The 19525-nt window shown below is 55.1% G+C and overlaps 2 protein-coding genes across 8 annotated transcripts in view; one reads left to right on the top strand and one right to left on the bottom strand.

The window, feature by feature from the left end:
• The window catches only part of MGRN1 (mahogunin ring finger 1), a 48457-nt gene extending 34766 nt beyond the window's left edge, over positions 1 to 13691 (bottom strand). For 4 of the 7 annotated variants that reach the window (XM_046666189.1, XM_046666187.1, XM_046666191.1 and 1 more), the window contains exon 1: positions 13479 to 13690. In XM_046666189.1, coding sequence (XP_046522145.1) covers positions 13479 to 13566 — 88 coding nt within the window. In that variant the 5' untranslated portion in view covers positions 13567 to 13690. Of the gene's footprint in view, positions 1 to 13478 lie in introns of all 7 variants that reach the window. The other 3 variants (XM_046666186.1, XM_046666184.1, XM_046666185.1) reach the window with 1 other exon arrangement.
• A 5477-nt stretch (positions 13692 to 19168) lies between these two features.
• The window catches only part of UBALD1 (UBA like domain containing 1), a 5578-nt gene continuing 5221 nt past the window's right edge, over positions 19169 to 19525 (top strand). Inside the window, exon 1 of the mRNA XM_046665977.1 lies at positions 19169 to 19368. Within this exon, the coding sequence (XP_046521933.1) occupies positions 19249 to 19368 (120 nt within the window). The 5' untranslated portion in view covers positions 19169 to 19248. The remainder of the gene's footprint in view (positions 19369 to 19525) is intronic.

The raw sequence follows: 19525 nt of genomic DNA, 5'->3' as shown, positions 1-19525 counted from the left end.
TCCGAACTGGCGAAACCCTGGGCCGCCGAAGCGGAACACGCGAACTTAACCACTCGGCCATGGGGCCAGCCCTCTAAATGCTCACCTTTTTAAAAAGGAACTTTGAAAGCAGGAATGTGCGCATGAGAGGGAACTGGCAGCGGCTCCCAGGTGTGTGTGCATGTGTAGAGGTGTATTGTGCATATGTGCATGTATGCATATGTGTGTATACAGGTGTGCATGTGTGCACATGCACGTACGTGTATGCAGATATGTGCATGTGTACACACGAGTGTGCATGTGTATACAGGTGTGTCTGTGTGTGTGCACACACAAACGTGTGTACATGTGTATGGCATATGTATGTGTTGTGTATACATGTGTGCATCTGTGTGTGCGTGCACACTTTAGGACCAAGAAGAGCAGGCAGAGGTATGAAAAGGGAGGGAAGAGAGAAAGAAAAGGCGACTGAGGGGGAAAAGTAAAAAGGAAGACAGGAAGATGAAAAGAGAACCGAAACCAACCCTCCAACCCCCCCGCTCTTCCTCCCCCGCCTCCCGTGGGTGCCCTGGCCTGGTTTCCCCATGGAGCCCATCAAGGGGGGACAGATCCTGCCCCCACACTCTCCACGTAGGAAACTGAGCTCAGGGGTCACCCAGCTGGCGATGGTGGAGCCCACCGTGTGTCTCAACCGCACACTGGGCGCCTCCCCTCCCGCAGGCAGCACAGGGCAGGGCGGTCAGTGGTGTCATCACTGGTCACAAAGGGTGGCTGTTCACACACAATGACCCGCATGCGAAGGCGTTCCGAGTCAGAAGATCCTTCTGGAGGGCCAGAGGACTCGAGGTCCCTATTTCAGCCTAGAAGCCCCAACACAGTCCAGGACCGCACGGCCTCAGGCCTCAGGCCTCAGAGGGGCCATGTTCAAACACTCCGGCTACAACAAAGTCATGCCCACCCTCTCCCCCGTCGCCCGTCCAGGGGCACTCAAGCCCAGGTGGTTCACGTCCTCTCTGCTCTTACGGGCATCCAGGCGACCTGGACAATAAATGGGTGGACGGTCACTGAAACCAAGACCGAGAGCGCTCTTCCTGGGGCCTCCCCACATTCCCACACACGGCCCCGTTTTCCTTTACAAGCCAGGAGTGGAAGGACACAGGCGTTCACCATCTTCCACAGCTGAGGAAAATCGAGGGCCCAAGACCACTGGCGAGAGGCTGTCTCAGTGACGGCGGGGAGGGTGGGGGCGCCCTCATGGCCAGAGTGAGCCGAGCAGACTTGGGGTTCCCTCCTGTTTTGTGTGTTCCACCTCCAAATACCTGGAAGTACACGTGTGCGCTGAGCATCACTTACAGTCCAGAAACGGCAACGTTCCGAACTACTGAAATGAACTAGCCCTGCGAAGGAGCAAGGCCCCAGGACACGCCGAGACTCCAGGGGGTCCGAGTAAAACGGCAAAGCGCGGGTCAGACGGATCCATGGAACAGAGGGTCTCCCAGGAGCCATACCTAATGCACTGGGACTCTCCCGAGGAGATGGGGAGACAGGTGGGAAGAGAAACACAGGGACCTCCACACTCTCCCCCGAAATGTCTGCTCTGTTTGAATCCCTCTACACACTCAAGAGTTTTTAAACCCCATGTTTATCAAGAGACCAGAGTCTGTGTCCCCCAAATTCACAGGTTGAAACCTCACCCACAGTGTGATGGCAAGTGGAGGTGGGGCCTGTGGGAGGTGATTAGGTCATGAGGACAGAGCTCTAATGAGTGGCACTAGTGCTCCGATAAGAGAGCCACAGAGCCCCAGACCCCTCCCACCAGGTGAGAACACAGTGAAAAGGTCCATCTATGAATCAGCAAGCCGGCGCTCACCAGACACCCAATGTGCTGGCACCCTGACCTTGGACTTCCCAGCCCCCAGGACTGTGAGAAATAAACTCCTGCTGTCTACAAGCCATCCAGTCTGTGGTGGTCTGTTATACAAGCCCAAATGGACTACACAGACCCCTTGGGTGTGAGGTCCCAGGTCTGGACCCTTGAGAAGCATTTGCACCCAAACCCACTAGCCTCTGGGACACCCACAACAGAAAGAAGCTGGGCAGGCCGGGTGCCACCCAGCATCACTGTGGGGACAGCCACCACAACTGCCACGGCCACAGGGCAGCTTCATGGCTCCACCGGCTCCTGGTCTCACCCAAGAGCTGAACGAAGAGACATCATCAGAGGTGGAGCTGCCTTGCTTGGGGGGCAGCTCCTCAGACCAGGCTGCTGCTCCAGGTGGCCCTGAGGGACCTCTTCACAGTCCTGGAGGGAGCCGCTTAAAATGAAAATGGAACATCCAAACTCGACCCCTTAACCCCTTCAGTGCCCCCCATCAGCGCCTGACTCCTGGCCCTGGAGACCCTCTCACCTCCCACGGCGATTCTCTGCAGCACCAGGCTTCCTTCCCCACCCGCGGAGGCACACCTGTGCTTCCAGCCTCCAGGTCTCTGCCCACGAGCTACATACCTTGACTGTCCTTGGCTCACCCGTGCATCGCTCAGAAAGGCCTTCCCTCTGCACCCCCAGCATGGGGACCACGTATGGACTTACGCAGGTGACCCTCATCTCTCTCCGACCTGGGGAGCAGGGCTTGCGTCTTGGGGAGGGGGTGACTGCATCCCCAGGAGCCCCATGAAGCCCGAGACCTGTCTGTCGCGTGGAGTCCAAGGGCCTGACTCGGCGCCCTTTCCAGCACAGTTCTAGGCAACCCTGGCTCCCTCCTCACACTCCAGATGCCAAGCCTCAACCCAAGGGCCTGGTGCCCGCTCACCACTCTACAAACCAGTGATTCTGCTCCCTGAGGCCACCTTGCCTCGCAATGCCTTCCTGGCCTGTTTCCCAGAGCTCCCTCCATTCCCTCTGGCCCAATGGGCTGCTCCCCGCTGTGACTCTGCGGTCAGGCCTCCCAGGACCCCCCTGCAGGGCCATCTGCACACCCGATAGCAAATCCTCCTGCCCCGACTCTCTGGACGGTATGGTCACTGGTTTTCCTTGAATGTGGGTGGGTTTACACTCTGTCCTCCCCCTGCCAAGACCAAGGGTCATAGGTTTGTTCACTGTCCCATACCCCCAGTGACCACCACCTTGGCCTGCACACAGTAGGAGCTCAACAAAAAAATTCGCCAAATGAAGGAAGGTGGATGACACTGGGAATACTATTCAACAGTCAAGGATACTGAGGCACAGAGCAGTCAGGTAATCTGTTCAGGCCACACAGCAGTGAGAGGCAGTGTCCTCACTGAAAACCCGTGCTGACGCCAGAGCACGCATTCTCAACTGGCCAGGCCAATGTGTGTTTTTTTCAACACCACCAAGCACTTCTCCAATTCTCAGTGGACACTGACCAGGTGGTCAGCCTACAAATTTAGCTCAATTCTGACACTATCTACCCGGAGACACAGTTAGATCCCACGGGTTATGGGCTCACTGCCACAGGACTGGCCCTCCTCCCCTCTACTTCAGATGCCCATCTTAAGTCCAGGTTGTCATCTGTGCTTCTGGCTATAGATCAGAGGTTCCCATGACCCCGTCCTCAGGTTCAATGAACTTGCTAGAGCTGCTCGCAGACCTCAGGAAAACAGTTCCCTTACTAGATTGCCAGTTTATTATAAAGGGATGCGACTCAGGAACAGCCCAATGGAGGAGATGCACAGGGCAAGGCACGTGGGAAGGGCCAGAGAGCTCCCATGCCCTCTCCAGGTAAGCCACTTTCCCAGCGTCTGATGTGTTTACCACCCCCAAGCTCTCCAAAGCCACCCTTTTGGATTTGGATGGAGGCTGCATTACCAGGCATGACTGTTTAATCGCTGGCCATTGGTGCTCATCTGGATCTCCAGTCCTGCCCCTCTCGAGAGGTCAGGGGGCAGGGCTGACAGCTTCAACCCTCTAATCACATGGTTGGCTCCCCTGGCAACTAGCCTCCACCCTTAGGTACTTTCCAAAAGTCATTCATTAACACAAACTCTGCTGTGATTCAAAGGGCTTTATTATGAATATCAAAGACATCCACTTCACTTTTATCACTCATCACTTAGGAAATTCCAAGGGTTTTAGGAGCTCTCTGCCAGAAACAGGTGAAGACCAAATCCTATATATCTCTTATTATAAATGACAACATCCCTGCCAGGTAGACCACGACCTTAACAGAGACACCATGCGTGCCTCCTCCTAAGAAACACAACCTGGGACACCGGGTGTGGATTTCGCTCAGCCATCCGTCATCACTCCCACCCCCGTGGAGGAGGAGCGGGAAAGGCGAGAGGGTGTCTGTACAGGCTGGGAACAGCTCACTGATTCCACCGGCCAAAAATCCCTCTCCTTCTACACTGGGACAGATGTTTCTGATTATCAGTTTCCTGAATCCATTGCGTGCGGCTGCTAAGCCCCAGCTGAGCCTGACCAACCCGCGATCAGAACATCACAGCCCATGGAGAGCGCAGATCTCAGGAGAGCATCTCCGGGCCGCCAGGTGGGAGGCCAGCAGCCCACAGCCTGCAAGCCTGTTGCTGAAGAGACAGAAGAGACTGACCCCAGGGGGCGTCCAACCCTGCTCACTGAGGCCGAGGTCACATGAGCACAAAATGGCCTCTGCTCACCACTCAGACCTGGTGACCGACCCTCTGCGGGTCTCGGCACCCCCCCTCTGTAACCAGGAGGCCTCAGGGAAGAGCACTGGCTGGAATCTTAATCTATCTGCACACTGGAGATTAGAGGACACCTCTGGCTAAAAGGAGCTGGTTGTGCAAAGGAGCGTTGCACGGGTGAGAGGGCACCTGATGAAAGTGTGTTTCCCAGCCTCCCTCCAGGTGAAAACCTTACCACAGCTGGTACCACATTAAAAAAAAGCTCTCAGCCCCAGCTAGGTGGGGAGACTAAGTCTGACCAAGCAAAGACCCTGGGTCACTGAGCTCCTGTAAGGTGTCGTAGCCACCTTTTCTGGGGGGAGGGGTCCTCCCCAGCTTACACCGCTTTTCTGGAAACACCCTCCATCACCCATGGGGTGGACCCCAGCTGCCACTGGAGCACGCAGCTCCCACTCCCTAGACAGGTGGGTGGCCGAGGTGGACACCTGACCGTGCTGGACTGATACTCTGACTCCCTCCCCGACGGAACTGGACAAGGACCACGGGACTTGGTCCTTGAAGGCCCCTCATGGGCAGCAGTCGGCTCTACACATCACAGCAGCATGACGTTGAGGCCAGCACGGAACTGGGGCTCTGTGTTCTGACGGCTTCCACTTCCTGGTTCCCCCTCTCGGGTTCCAGAGACCACCCCCATGCTTCCAGTGCATCCCATTTCTTGCCTAAGCTAGTTTCCATTCACGCTGCAGCGAAGGCCAAGTTCCAAAGAATTCAAAACGTAATGAAAAGCTCTCAGGAAGGAATTCCTGCCAATTAGCGAGAAAAGAGAGACAACCCACCACAAAGAACATGCATTAGACTAACAGGCACCTCACAAAAAGAGGAAGAGAAATGAATGGCAACTTACACTCGAAAAGGTGCCCAACCTCACCGGTCATCAGGGAAAAGTAAATGAAAACTACAAAGAGATAGCCACGGCCAGATTAAAAAGAAAAACAACAAAATAAAACACCCATACGTGACACTACCTGGTGCCGGTGAGAATGCAGAGCGATGGGAATCCTCGTGCTCTGCTGGGGGGAGTGTGAACTGGTTCAACCCTCCAGCAAACTGTAAAACCTGCTGAAGCCGCACACGTGCACTGGATGGCCCCAGATCCCACCGCCACGGACAAAAATGGACCCAAAGAGATGAGGTGCTGGGGGAGTCAAAATCACAAAGTAGGGTGGTGACTGAGGGGGCTAGGGGAGGGGTAATGGGGAGCTGGTGTTTAATGATTATGAGTTTCAGTTTCACAAGAGGAAATGTTATAGGAATGGACGGTGGTAATGGTGCACAACAATGTGAACGTACTTAATGCCACTGAACTGTACACTGAAAATGGGTAAGACAGTCATTGTTATGTGCATTTTACCACAATTTGTTTTTGAGGAAGATTAGCCCTGAGCTAACATCTGCCGACAATCTTTTTTTTTTTTTTTTTTTTTTTTTGCTGAGGAAGATTGGCCCTGAGTTAACATCCATGCCCATCTTCCTCTACTTTATATATGGGACTCCTGCCACAGCATGGCTTGATAAGCAGTGCATAGATCCACGCCAGGGGTCCGAATTGGCAACCCCGGGCCGCCAAAGCACAGGGGGCAAACTAAATAGTTGCTCCACCAGGCCAGCCCCCACAATTTTTAAAAAGTGAAAAAAAAAAAGGACCCACAGAAATCAGACTCATGGGTACGGAAGCCAGTCACAAGAGCATCCATGGTAGCATTTCTCATGAGAGCCCCAAGTGGAAATTCCCCCAACAGCCCTCCATGTGAACAGATGACACACAGTGGCATCAACAGACACTGGAGCAAAGAGACGAAATCAACCACTGCCCCGAACACTGTCGGGGCCTGTCCTCACTGAACGTCAAGGGAAGAGGGTCCAGTTCCATTTATATCAAGTTCAGAAACAGGCTGTCAGCCCACAAAAACGGAAACCCGTTTAAGAGGCAAAGCATTTATTTGGGATCAAAGAACTGCAATTCGGGGAGCACAGATTCAGGTAGAAACCCAAACAGTGTCCTGATTACAGGAGACGGGCTCAGGGTTTTCATGGGAGAAAGGGAGGATGAGGTGAGCCACATTAAGGAAGAGTTCACTCGTGCTCCATCAGGTAAGGCTGGGCTTGTGCTTCATACCGGGGCTGAGGTTCGGTCCTCAGGCAGAAGGCTAGACTTGGACCTCAGCGATTGTCAGTGATCCGGTCAGCAGCCAAGCCCGCCGCCATCAGTCCTCACAGACAGGATATTCTCATCCTTACTGACTTCTGGAATGTTGGCCGTTTGGCCCACTTTGGAAGATAAAGAAAACAAGACGTGCAAGGCACTTCCTCTGAAATGGCTCCTACTCTTAAAATATATGGCTCTACTCGTGTCATCTTTCACAAGGCAAAACTCAACTCTGGTGGAGTGGAGAGGGCGTTCCCCAGGGAGCAGGGAGGCAGAGACGGGGAAGGGGCAGCAGGGGGCTGCGGCTGTTCTATTTCTTGAACATGTTGACCATGTGACCATTCATCAAGCTGGACGCTTATGATGTGCACATTTTTTAAATGTCACACTTCAATTTTAAATATATCTGTGTGTACACACAGACACATTTTTTAAAGCAGTGAAGTGAATACAATGCCTTCTTTTGATTTCCCCTGAAGGCACCAGAAGTCGGTCACTCAGGGAGATCACGTGGGACAGGAGATCCCTGTCAGAAGGGGGCATGAAGGGAGCAGCCGAGCCAGCACGTGGTCTGCCCACCTCGGGAGGCCGGCCCCGAGGATGCCCAGCGTCCATGACCAAGGGGAGGGCCCAAGTGGATATGGAGCGGGATGAAAAGACTGAGAAAAAGGTGTTCTTTCTCAGCAGCCTTAGGTCTTCTTTTAGACATAGAGGCTCCAACGTCAGGCGTTCCACAAGCCTCTCGCCTCCTCACCCAGCTCCAGGAGAAAGCAGCCAACCAGTTTCTTACTAGAGAACAGACAACCCCTCTCCCTTGCTGTTCCCCACCATCGGCCTTTCTGCTAAGAGCAGAGGGGCATGGGCCTCACCCCTCCTCCGACCCCATCCTGCTGAGACGGTCACTCTCCCTCAGGGCACAGGTCAGGGCTGCCTGGGTCCCCCCACCTCTGAGGAGCTGGGCAGCCGGGGGCAGCTGGCAGAGTGAACAGTTTCACAGTTCTTTACCAGGCGCCGCAGGGGTGGTGTCTGTGACACGATTGCCCTGCATTTTATGAGACAGTACAGAAACTTGGGCTGGATGACTGTGTATGACCCCACAAAAATGCACACGGGAACCGCCAGGTGGAACATGGCGCCATGCAAACGTCTGGCCCAGGAGCACTGGGTTTGGGAGGTGAGGCAGGCAGCAGTGCTCACCGCCCACTGGGGTCATCCAGGAAGTCCAGGACGTTCTCCAGGAAACTTCCGGGTCCACTGAAAGTCACAAGCTCAGCTGGCCTAGGGCCAGGGCTTGGTCCCTCCCTGCCAGTTCACATGGGCTCACAGAGTCACAACTGCAAAAGGCCTGGGGACAGAAGCTAACCCGGGTGCGGTCAGGGAAACTGGGGCCCGAGAACAAGAAAACTGGCTCAAGGCCACAAGGTAAGTCATCGGCAGAGCGAGGGCCAGACTGGGCCTCAGGGCTCGGAGTCCAGTGCTCCTCCCACCATACCTCTACAGGCTGAGGGTAGCGGGGGACAAATCATCACTGTGCTAAACTGATCTCCAACTTCCCCGCCCGAGTTTGTGGAAGGGTGTGTTGTACACACAGGACAGTCCACCGCGGCTGCGAGGAAGAAAAGACACACACACCCCTTTATCCCGGCCAACCGGGCCCTTGGCACCATGGCCGACTACGGATGGCAACAGCCACGTCCCCAGCGGCCCGGGGCCCACCGAGCAGCCCGAGCTTGGCTTTCTCTATCTGGAACACGGCTGAGCAGGCTGCAGGGGTGCAAGCTCGAGGGGCCAAGAGAGCCTTTGTCACATTTCCGAAACGTAGAGCAGGCAGATGTGACAGTTCCGCAGAGCCCGAGGAGGGCGAGGCAGGCAGGAGCAGATGTAGAGCCAGGGGACTTTTGAGTCATCGGAAAATGATGGTTTCTCAGCAACTCCCAGAGAATCTACGCGAGGTCCCCGAGGTCAAGGCGCCCTGACACACCCAGAACTGAGTGACCGATGCGGGGACCTCGGAGACAAACACGCAGAGCTCCAGGGCCCTCTCAAACCCCGAGGGCAGGCGACACTGCAACATCGAGGCTTCCAGTGGCCACAGGGAAGCCAAGCCACCAGGGCCGCTGCTCTGGGCGACAGGTTCTCAGCTGCCCGCCCCCACGGCCGACTTAAAGTTGTTCTGTAGCTGTTGTCCTGTTGTTGTTTTTACCTAAAATGTAACAGCTGAAGCTGGGAAAATACAGCTTATTTATACAGCTCCTACAACGATAAAATCCAAACCAAGTTACCAGGAGCAGAAGCACAGAACTCCTTCTGATGTGACTGGCAGGGGTGACACTTGGGGAAGCCGAATCTCTGCTCACGATGCCAGCGCTGGTGGTGCAGGTCTTGGCACGGGAAGGGGAAACCCTGTGTGCAGGTGGAGCCCCTTGTCCCCACCTCCCCATCCCACTGCCACCAATGCATGGGTCTCAGAGTGCAAGCTCACACTCTCAGGACAGTGATGGCCCACAAACTCAGACTGCCCCCAGTGACAGACGACACCCTCAGTGACACAGAATGTTGTCCCCTGTCTAGAACACCTGCCTCGGATCTTTTCTTCAGGCGCCAAATAAGTGAGAGTGGGCAAGGCCCTACTCCGGAAAGAGTAAACCCAACACGAGTGTGGAGTGTGAGTGCCCGGCAGCGCTCACCAGCAGATATTTCTAGACTGCCATCAACACAAAAGCACACATGCAAGTCGAGCATACGCCCTGGGCCCCTCCATCAGACAGCGGCAGACCCAGGGGTTCTCAGACCCCCGCCTGACACCCAAGGGATGTGAGGCAGCCCAGTCTGAGCAGCTTGTACACTAGAGAGAGGGGTTTGCTTTCTCCAATAAAAATGCTGCACAAGCACTTATTAAATGCCTACTATGCACCAGGCCCAGGTGCTTGGAGACAAACTCAGTCTGATTTCCAGTTCCTCCACCAAAGAGGACAAAAGTCTGGTGTCACAAGGACACGGCAAAGCTCCAATAAGATAAAGGCGGTGAACGTGCTCTGAAAGTACACGCACCTGATATGCAAAAGGTTTAGGGCTGCACAGTCCCCTCCCGGGCTTGCTGGGTCACAGGGCTGACTGCCCCTCCATCTGACACTTCTCTTGGGTGACCTGGTCCCAGCATGACCTCCCTCAAACATGAGGGCAGGCCGGGGGGCACGGCTCTGAACACACGACAGTACCAACAGTGTAGGAGGACTAAGCGTGGCAGCAGAGGGCCAGGCCCCCCGTGCGGGTGCCCACTGCGCTCCGGGCTCTCTCCTGCATGTCGGACACCACCTTCTCTTTAAGAGCCTGGCCGTGGTGTCCTGACACGTGCTTTGACCCTCAGCTGGGGACCGGCCAGCTGTGTGACGGGGGCAAGGGAGTGCAGAAATAAACCCTCACACTAACGGTCAACTGATGTTTGACAAAGGTGCACAGGCAATCTGATGGGGAAAGAACAGTCTTTTCAACAAATCACGTCAAAATAAATACTCCACATGCAAAAAAATGACCTTAGATCTTTACTCAAACCATACCTGAAAAAAATGAACTCAAAATGGTTCACAGACCTAAATGTATGAGCTAAAACTATAAAATTTCTAAGAAAAAAAACAGAAGAAAATTTTTGTGACTGTGGGCTAGGCAAAGATCTCTTAGACATAACTCCAAAAACGTTAACCACCAAAAGAAAAAACTGATAAACTGAACTTCACCAAAATTTAAGACTTTTGCTCCTCAAAAAGACACCATTAAGAAAATGAAAAGACAAGCCACAGACTGGGAGGAAATATTTGCAAATCACAGGACTGATAAAGGAGCTGTATCCAGAACACATAAAAAACTCACATAACTCAATAAGAGAATAGACAATCCAAGTTTAAAAACTGAATAAAAGGCTAAAAAAGACACTTCTTACACGCACACACAAGATATACAAATGGCTAATAAGCACATGAAAAGAGGTTCAACACCATCAGTCATCAGGAAAATGCAAATCAAAACCAGAGTGAGCTAGGACTTCACACCCACTAGCACGGCTATAATTAAAAAGACAGACAACAATAAATGTTGACGAGGATGCAGAGAAATCAGAACCTTCATACGCTGCTGGTAGGAATAAATGTAAAATGGGGCGGCCACTGTGGAAAACAGTCTCAAAGTTCCTCAAAAGCTTAAACACAGAGTTACCAGAGGACCCAGCAATTCCACTCCTAGGTGAATACCCCAAAGAACTGAGCAGGGCCACACGGATGTCCAGAGCAGCATTATGCGTAAGAGCCAAAAAGCGCAAACAATCCAAATGTTCCTCAGCTGGTAAACAGATAAATAAAATGTACTACATCCTTACAATAAAGTACAGACATGCGCTGCAACATGGACGAACCTCGAAAACATCACGCTGAGTGAAAGAAGCCAGACGCAAAAAGAGGACATGTTGCATAGTTCCATTTATATGAAATGTCCAGAAAGGGCAAATTTTAAAGACAGAAAGCAGATTAGTGACGGAGTCGGGGTAGGGACGGACTGCAAAGAGGTACAAGGAAACGTTGGGGGCTGACAGAAATGTCTACAACTGTGCTGATGGCTGCACAATTCTATAAATGTACTAAAAATCAACAAGTCATATGGTTTCAATGGGTAAGTTGTGTAGCACATGAATTATACCTCAATAAAGCTGTTAGGAGTTAAATAAGTAAATACAATGAAAACAAAGTAAAGGTTATTAAATTCAAGCTACTGTTGCAGCACACGCTTAAAGTTCTGACAAGAGATCTTAAAAGTTCCCACCACCAAAAAAAATAAAGTTAACTGTGAGGTGACGGATGTGTTAACTAACCTTATTGTGGTAATCACTTCCCAATAGATACATATATCAAATCATCACGCTGCACACCTTAAACTTCCACAACGTTATATGTCAATTATATCTCAAGAAAGCTGGAAAAAAACTGGACGGCGTTACAGAGATGTTAAAAAAAAAAAACTGGCACCCAGTGCTTCTTTCTCCTTGATACAACCCACAAAATTGACAGAGACTTGAAAAGAAACCAACTTTCTCATAAAGCGATTGAGCAGTCCATGGGGGCACCCTCTAAAATTGCCTCAAACCCCCTGCTGTCCCCAGTCTGCCTTGGAGAAACATACTGAAACCCTGCTAAAGTGCCTTCTGCCTCCGACTGACCCTCCCTGAGCAAGGTAGTTGAGGCACGAGGACACAGAGAGGACAGCCTTTGGAGTGGACAGGCCCAGGAGAACACTGCTGTCACCTGCAGCAAAACCAAGGCAGCCCATGGCATTCACCTGGGTGCCAGCCCCAATCCATTAGTCAAGGCTGACTAGGGTGTTTGTTCATGGCTTCTGAGAGCAAGCCAAGGCTCTCAGAAAGAGTGTCCCCACTGACTAGCAAGGTCGGCCAGTCAGCATCACCCAAAGCGTGCTAGTCCCCACCTCGTTTATTTCCAGTAGCCCCAGACACTCATCTTTCACCATCCAAAACCAGGGGAAGACAGTTCTCAAACCTAGGTGGACATCAGCCTCACCTGGGCAACAGGTTCTGAGGTGCCAGCAGGTCCAAGGCCGGACCTGGAAAATGCATGTTTATCAAGCTTCCCCACTGATGGGAGCAGGTGGTCCTGGACCACACTCAGAGGCCTAGGGGATGCCGGCAGGCCAACTGTGAGGCCTAGAAGACCACAGCAGCAGAACAGGTGCTTCAGAAGCCAGGATCAGAGAGACCCAATCTGAAAGTCCCCATGACGTGCAAATCCCTGTCCTCTTTCTTCTCTCCTTTCCACAGCAAATGACCGAGGAGGAGACGGAGAGTGAGGAACAGGAGCTAAAGTTCGGAGTCAGGCCAGAGGCAGCATTAGAGGCAGCAGAAAAGAGGGGGAACAACTCATCTGGGAGTCAGATTCCTGGTCCCAAACGCGCTTCCACCCAGCTCTGAGACCGTGGGAAAGTCACTTCCTCCCTGGTGGCTCAAGTCTCTCAGCCACAAAAAAAGGAGACCAGACAACCTGGTAGGTCCCCTCCAACCATTCTCCTGTTTTCCAGCAAGGACTCCCAGCCCCTCTCCCACCAATTCCAATCGTCTCCTTGGGCCCAGTGGCACTCCCCGGACCCACCCACCCACCCTCCATAGCCAGGAGGTCACAGGAGAGCTAAGCGTCTGTCCAGATGAGGTGGAGAGTGTCCAGAACCACTGGCCGGGTCTTCACACCAAGCTACCAAAGCAAGCCAAAACTGGCGATGGTGTGATGTCAATTCTTTTGACAATGACCACTTTGTAAGCACAAAAGCCAAGCGTCGCGCCTAGAACCTGCCCCCGGCCCTAGGAGATTCCTACTGAGAGTCTGCCCAGTGTGCAGACGAGAGAGCTGAGGCGCGGAGGGACGAAAGGACTGACCCAAGGTCACCCGGCCGAGACGGGGCAGTCAGCCCGCGGCCCCATCCACGCCCCGGGGTCCGGGAGGCGGGCGCGCGGAGCTCCGGGCCGACAGGCGGCTGGGAGGGCCGCGGGCCGAGCAGATCCCCTGCCCGCCCTCCGCGGAGGGCCCCGCGCGGGCCGCCCCGTCCCCTCGCCCGCCGCCGGACCCGCGTTCCGGCCCGCGCCTCGCCGTCCGTGCCCGGGGCCGGGGGCCGCGCTCACCGGACTTCGGGGGGTAGCGATAGGCCGAGTTCGCCTGGATGTCGATGTCCTCCACGCCCGCGATGCGGCGGCTCAGGATGGAGCCCATGGTGCGCGGCGGGCCGGGCCGGGACTGCGAGGGCGGCAGCGTCCTCACGCGGACATGGCCCGGACCAGGCCTCACGGACGACCGCCCACGGCCACGGGCGCCTAGGCCTCGGAGCCCCCGCCCCCGGCTCGGCCCCGGGCCCGACGCCACGGCGACCCTCCGCCCCCCGCGTCCGAGGCACCTTGGGAAATGGAGTCTCCTCGTCGCCAAGAGTGCCGGGCTGCGGCGCGGGAAGCCAGCCTAGGAACTACATTTCCCAGGAGGCTCCTCGCCAGGGCCCCTCTGAAGTTGTTGACAAGCGCTCTGGGACAAACCAAATGGACCTGAATCCAGAGGGGAGGAACCAACGACCGCACCGCCGATTGTCCTTCCCTCGGCATCCCAAGCACCGCACCAACATCGTAACTCTTTACCCCTCCTAATAATTCGTTGATATATAGACCCTTCTAGGAACCCAACGTCTTCCATTTACCCACTCTCTGAGATCCCTCCCCGAGCCACCGTGGTTCTCCCCACTTCCCAGGGTTTATCTCCTGCCTTGGCCAGCAGAGGGCACAGCCTTACCTGCCACCCGGAAAGAGCTGGGGTGGCATCCAAGCTTACCTGGAGCCGTGCTCACAGGGGAAGCGAAGCGCTGGCTTTAAGCCTTTTCCAGAACTCAAGGCATCTCTCAGGCTCCCCGTCCAGAGCAATTACCCTTAAGACATAGTTTTACAGCCCTCTCGCAAGAGGCAGTAGTCCTCTCTCTATTTTACTGATAGGGAAACTGAGGCACAAAGAAGGGAGGGCCGCTCATAAGATGCTGAAGGCAAGTTTGCAAGACTCAGGGTCGGGATTAAAGCCTCGTAGGCTGCAGTGTGCTTTCCTGGCTTTTGACTCACACAAAACTCTAAGCAGGCCAAGTGGGGATCTGTTTTTACGTACTTTTCAGTTGAACAACTGGGTTTCCAAGAAGAAAGTGACTTCTCCAGTTAACCCTGCTGTATCAAGAAAGCAGCTGGGGAGGGCAGCGGCTGGCTAGGAGTCTCAAATGGTAAACTGACCACCCTCCACATTAAAATGAGTCGTACACCTTTCCAGAGGCCAGAATCCAGAATACAACCTTCCTATTGTCAGGGGATGTGAGAAGCCAAAACTAATAAAGGAGGTGAAGGACTTGGGTGATTATGAGGGCGAGTCGAGGTCTTGGAGGAGCCTGATTAAATCTCTGCCCCACAACCAAGATCCCCTTTTGCCGAGCACCTACTACGTTAGGTTCTGTTTCAATTCCCAGATTACAGAAGAGGAAAGTGAGGCTGGGAGAGGTGAAATACCCCACTCAGGCTGCATAGGAGAGAAGTGAGAATGAAGCTGGAATTTGAACCAGGCTGCTCCTTTTACCAACACACTCCCCTGCCACCTCAGAGACAGGAATGCTCCAACATGCCGGATTTCATGTCTCTTGCCCCCAGATGGGCCTGAAGACACCCCCACCCTGTGTGATCTTTCTTTCCTTATTTTAAATTTCTTTCTGTTGAATCACATAACAAATGTACATACACACACACACATAAACCAACACTGCATTCAATTTGCCGGCTTCCCTGTCTGGGGAGGGAGGGAGAGTCCTGAGGCCCCTGATGTCCCTACTGAAAAATAACCCTAAGAGCCTGTGCTCCCTGTGGCTCCTGGGCCAGGGCAGTTGTTTCCACAGGCTGGATGTTTGATTAATTAAACATTCCTCTTAACAGAGCTTTGGACTTGGGGTGTATTTTTCTGTGCTTATCTGTGCCCTATCTGATTTGGTGCTACTTCTACTATCAACATCTTGGCTGATTCATTTATTTATTCAACAAATATTTATCATGCAGCTACTATGTGACAGGCAATGAGCCAAGCAACAGGAATCAAATGGTGAAAGACCAGACTTGGGGCACGCAGGCTAGTGAGGAAAGACACTAAAATGTTTAACAGGCATATAAATACAAAATGGGGTGCTATGGGGGAATGGATTGAGGGGCAATGAAATAATAGGAGAGACCCATTATTGATAGAGAAGTCAAGGAAGGCTTCTCTAAGGAGACATTTAAGCCAGGACTTGAAATACAAGAGCCAACCAGGCAAACTCTGAGGAGTAAGTCAGTTCAGGTTCCAGGCAGGGGAAACACCACGTGCAAAGGCCCTGAGGCAGCAAAGAGCTGAGTATGATCCAGGAGCTCAAAGGCCCAGTTTGGCTGGAATCAAGTAAGGGGAAGAGTAGAGGAACAGAGGTCAAGAGCAAGGCAGTGGCTAGATCTCAAGCTCCCTCAGTGAGACAGCATTGGGTCCTTTGAAACATAAAGGAAGACCCTAGGCACAGTTCATGGCTTCCTGGTGTGTGTCCCTCAAGTCTAGACTTCTTCTCAAGCCTCCTGAGGCAGCAGGCTCCTCGCCTATTCATTCTTGTGCTCCCAGAGCCAAGCACCTAGTAGATAGCTGATAAACACTCACATCTGTGGAGTGATTGAAAGAATGGGGGTAGGGAGAAGGCCAGGGGACTCGGGGGAGGCCAGGGCCCTGTGCCCTCCATCGACTGGCTATGCCAGCTTTGGCAAAGCCCTCAAGCTCCCTGGACCCCAAGTGAGGGCACTGCCTGCCAGAAATGGCTTTTATTCTCCCTCCCCCATCTACTGGCCCCAGCTGTCAGGCCCCATCGGAGCCTGCGAAGAAATCCAAAGTCCACTCTCTAGCCAGGCTGATCCTGTCTGAAAACAAGGTTGTTTTTTCTTCCCTGCTGCCCCCGGGGAAAACAAGCTGGCTGGGGGGCCATCGGGGCCAGAAGGGTGACCTTCACTCCCCTGCCACATCTGCCCCGCCCCAGTCAGCCGGCTGACCTGGAAGAGCTCCTTCTGGACTCGGCAAGCCTGGGCAGGTACCTCAGTGGTGCCTGGAGGAGGGCTGGGGGAGGAGTGAAGATACTTCCTGCCTCCCTGAGCAAGAAAGGCCCCCAGTCAGCCGTGCCAGGACAGCGCCAATCTCCCTTGCCAGAAACACACCTACTGGGTGCCTGCTCTTCTCCACTGGCTTTGAACACTGGCAAGAGTGTAAGGTGCAGATTCCAGCCTCAGTTTCCTTATCTGTAAAATGGGGCTTGAGGCCCCTAGAGTGGTCCAGATGAAGGCAAAGAGGTGAGTGCTAGAAGTGGTGCGCTGAGTGCCAGGCCCATGCTGAACAGCTCACAGGCATTAATCCCCCACCGCAGCGCTGGGAGAGCTCCGCGCTCTTATCTTGTTCTACAAATGAGGAAACCGAAGCTCAAAGAGAGAGTACCTGCCCAGCATCAGTCATTAAGTGACGGAGCCAAGACTGACACCCAGGTCTGTCTGGCCCCAGAGCCTGCTCACCTTCCACCATGCCCTGTTGCTGTCTCAGGGGTAATAGTGATAGTGGTCCACATTCAGAGCTGCCTACCCCGTGCTGAGCACTTTGCCCCCATTAATTTATGCTTATGATGCTTTGCAAAGGTGAGGGCCCATTCTTAGTAAGGGCAGGAATCTAGCACCATGGCAATTTGCAAAAAATGGGGATCCTGAGTGATCCTCATGTGGCAGAAAAGAGCCTGAAACCTTATTTCCAAAGTAGACAGCAACTTCTGCCAGGGCTGAGGTGCCCACCTGGAAAGGGGGACACTGAGAGTCCTCCCCCTGCCAAAGGGCCAAGCTCTCAACTCTAGCCCTCAGAGGCCACTAAGCTGTGCCACCGTGGCAGACTTCCCTCCCAGAAGCTATCCCGGTCACTTAGCCTCCACCACCCCCCACACCTTGGGACCTTCCAAGCCTTGTCCACCAGTCGCCCATCATCCTCCTTCCACTAACCAAAGCCAGAACCCCTGGGAGTGTCGACGAACCCAGGAAGGGCTTCGCAGAGAGTATTGCAGGCCCTCCCCCACCCCCTATGTGGGACAGTTCCCTTCATTCAGTCCAATTCTGCGGGCAAGCCGCTGAGCAGGGGCGGACTCCCATGGAACCAGACACACCCAGAACATGGCCTGATCCGAACTGGACCCCTCTTCCACCATCTGGTCTCCACACTGCCGCAGCCACAGCGATTCTAATGCGGACAAGGAATCAGATCTATTAAAACCCCTCGACGGCTTTTAACCCACCGTCCCCAGGGCCTGTGCCTGCTTCCTGAAGTACACTCTCCACACTTGCAGGTGTACATCTGTCCTTGGGATTTGTGACACACCCCCCCCCCCCCCCCCCCCCCAGCCCTGCCACCAGCTTATGGGTCTCGGGTTTCCCCTTGGCTGTGCCCTCGTCCAGGTCAGAGCCAGGCACAGAGCAAGGGCCCAATGAATAGTTGCTCAACAAATAAAACTGGGGCCCAGGAAGCGCAAGGAACCGGGCCAAGGTCGTTCAGAGCGGGGGTGACCGAGCCAACCTGGGCCGGCGGCGGCTCCCCGCCCCCAGCCGGGGTCCCATTCCGAGCCTGTCTGCCCCGAGACGTCAACCGGAAGCGGCGCGTGCCGGGCTGTAAACACAGCCCGCAACGCCCCACCCCCGCGCTCGCCGGCCCCGCCCCCGCCCGCCACGTGACGCGCCCCCGCCCGTCTCTACCCAGCGCCCGCCCCCGCCGCTGCCTCATTGGGCGAGCAGCTTTGTTTACCTTATATGGCCAGGTCCTAACACCCCGCGGCCGCCCATTGGCCGAGGCGCGGCCTCACTCACTTGACGTCATTCGGGACCGAAAGATGCAAATAAACCGGGGCATTCTGGGAATAGGAGTTCAGGGCTGCCCCGGAACTGACTTCGCGGGGTCCTACCGCCCGCCCGCCGAATCCTGAGATTTCCGGCAAGGAGCCCGAGATTTTGCGTGGGAAAGTGAGAACAGCACGAGGAAGGGACCCCGAGGCACCAAAACTTGCTGGCCTCGCTTGCCTGTCCCGGGCGCCATCGCTTCCCCAGACGTTCCTTGGGCCTACTGTGTGTCTGGCTGAGCGCCAGGCTGGGGTGAGGGGTTACTCGCATCACAAGCGGGCCATGTGAGCTTGTGCTCCCTGCTTTGGGGAGACCAGAAGGCTTCCTGGAGGCGGTGACATTGAGCAGAGCCCTAGAGAGCAGATTCATTCATTCATTCACTGAACGAGTATTTGTTGGCGCCTAGCTTTGTGGTAGGCTTTCGGGACCTTACGTCCCAGTGCTTCCGATTTGTGCCAAAACTCCTAGGGCCCCGTCTCCAAAGGTGCGCCCACTCAACACAGACGGATGCCAACCACACCGCCATTCGAGGTCCCGGGGCCTGGGCAAAGACCCCTGTGGCCGGCGTTTGCGCCCACGCAGTCTGTGGCCCCAGTGTGCTGACCCTCATCAGTGCCAGGCAGGGCCGCGGGTGCCCCCAGAACCACGGGGGCGACCAGGACGTGCCCAGCTCTCGTTTCGGGCCCGGGCGCGTGCCGCCCGGCTGCGCACACAGCGGAGCTCACAGTTCAGACACGCCCTCTCCCCAGCCCGGCCGGAGACTGCTGGCCGGCTCGGCCCGGCGCGGCGGAAGCGGCGGGACTACAACTCCCAGTGTGCCCCGCGGCCGCGCGAGGCGAGGCTCGGTGAGTCAGAGCCGCACAGTAAATATTTGTATTAGCCGGAGCCGGCTCGCTAATGGTGGACGCGTGAGGCGGAGGAGCGCGGCGGGCGGGCGGCCGGGGGGCAGCGCGGCGGCGGCGCCATGTCCGTGAACATGGACGAGCTCAAGCACCAGGTCATGATCAACCAGTTCGTGCTGACGGCGGGCTGTGCGGCCGACCAGGCGAAGCAGCTGCTGCAGGCGGCCCACTGGCAGTTCGAGGTGCGCGGCCGGGCCGGGGGGTCGGGGGGTCCGGGGCGGGTGTCCGTCCCGCGTGGCCGCGCGTGCCGCGGGGCGTGTGCGGGCCGGTGTGGACACGTGCCGGTGCGCGCTCCGCCGGGGCTCGGCCGGGCCCGCGCGCTCAACCCGGTGTCCCGGC

Source organism: Equus quagga, chromosome 7 (assembly GCF_021613505.1).
Source record: "Equus quagga isolate Etosha38 chromosome 7, UCLA_HA_Equagga_1.0, whole genome shotgun sequence".
NCBI lineage: Eukaryota > Metazoa > Chordata > Mammalia > Perissodactyla > Equidae > Equus > Equus quagga.
Note: the sequence above shows the minus strand (reverse complement) of the source record. Positions and strands in the feature narration are given on the sequence as shown.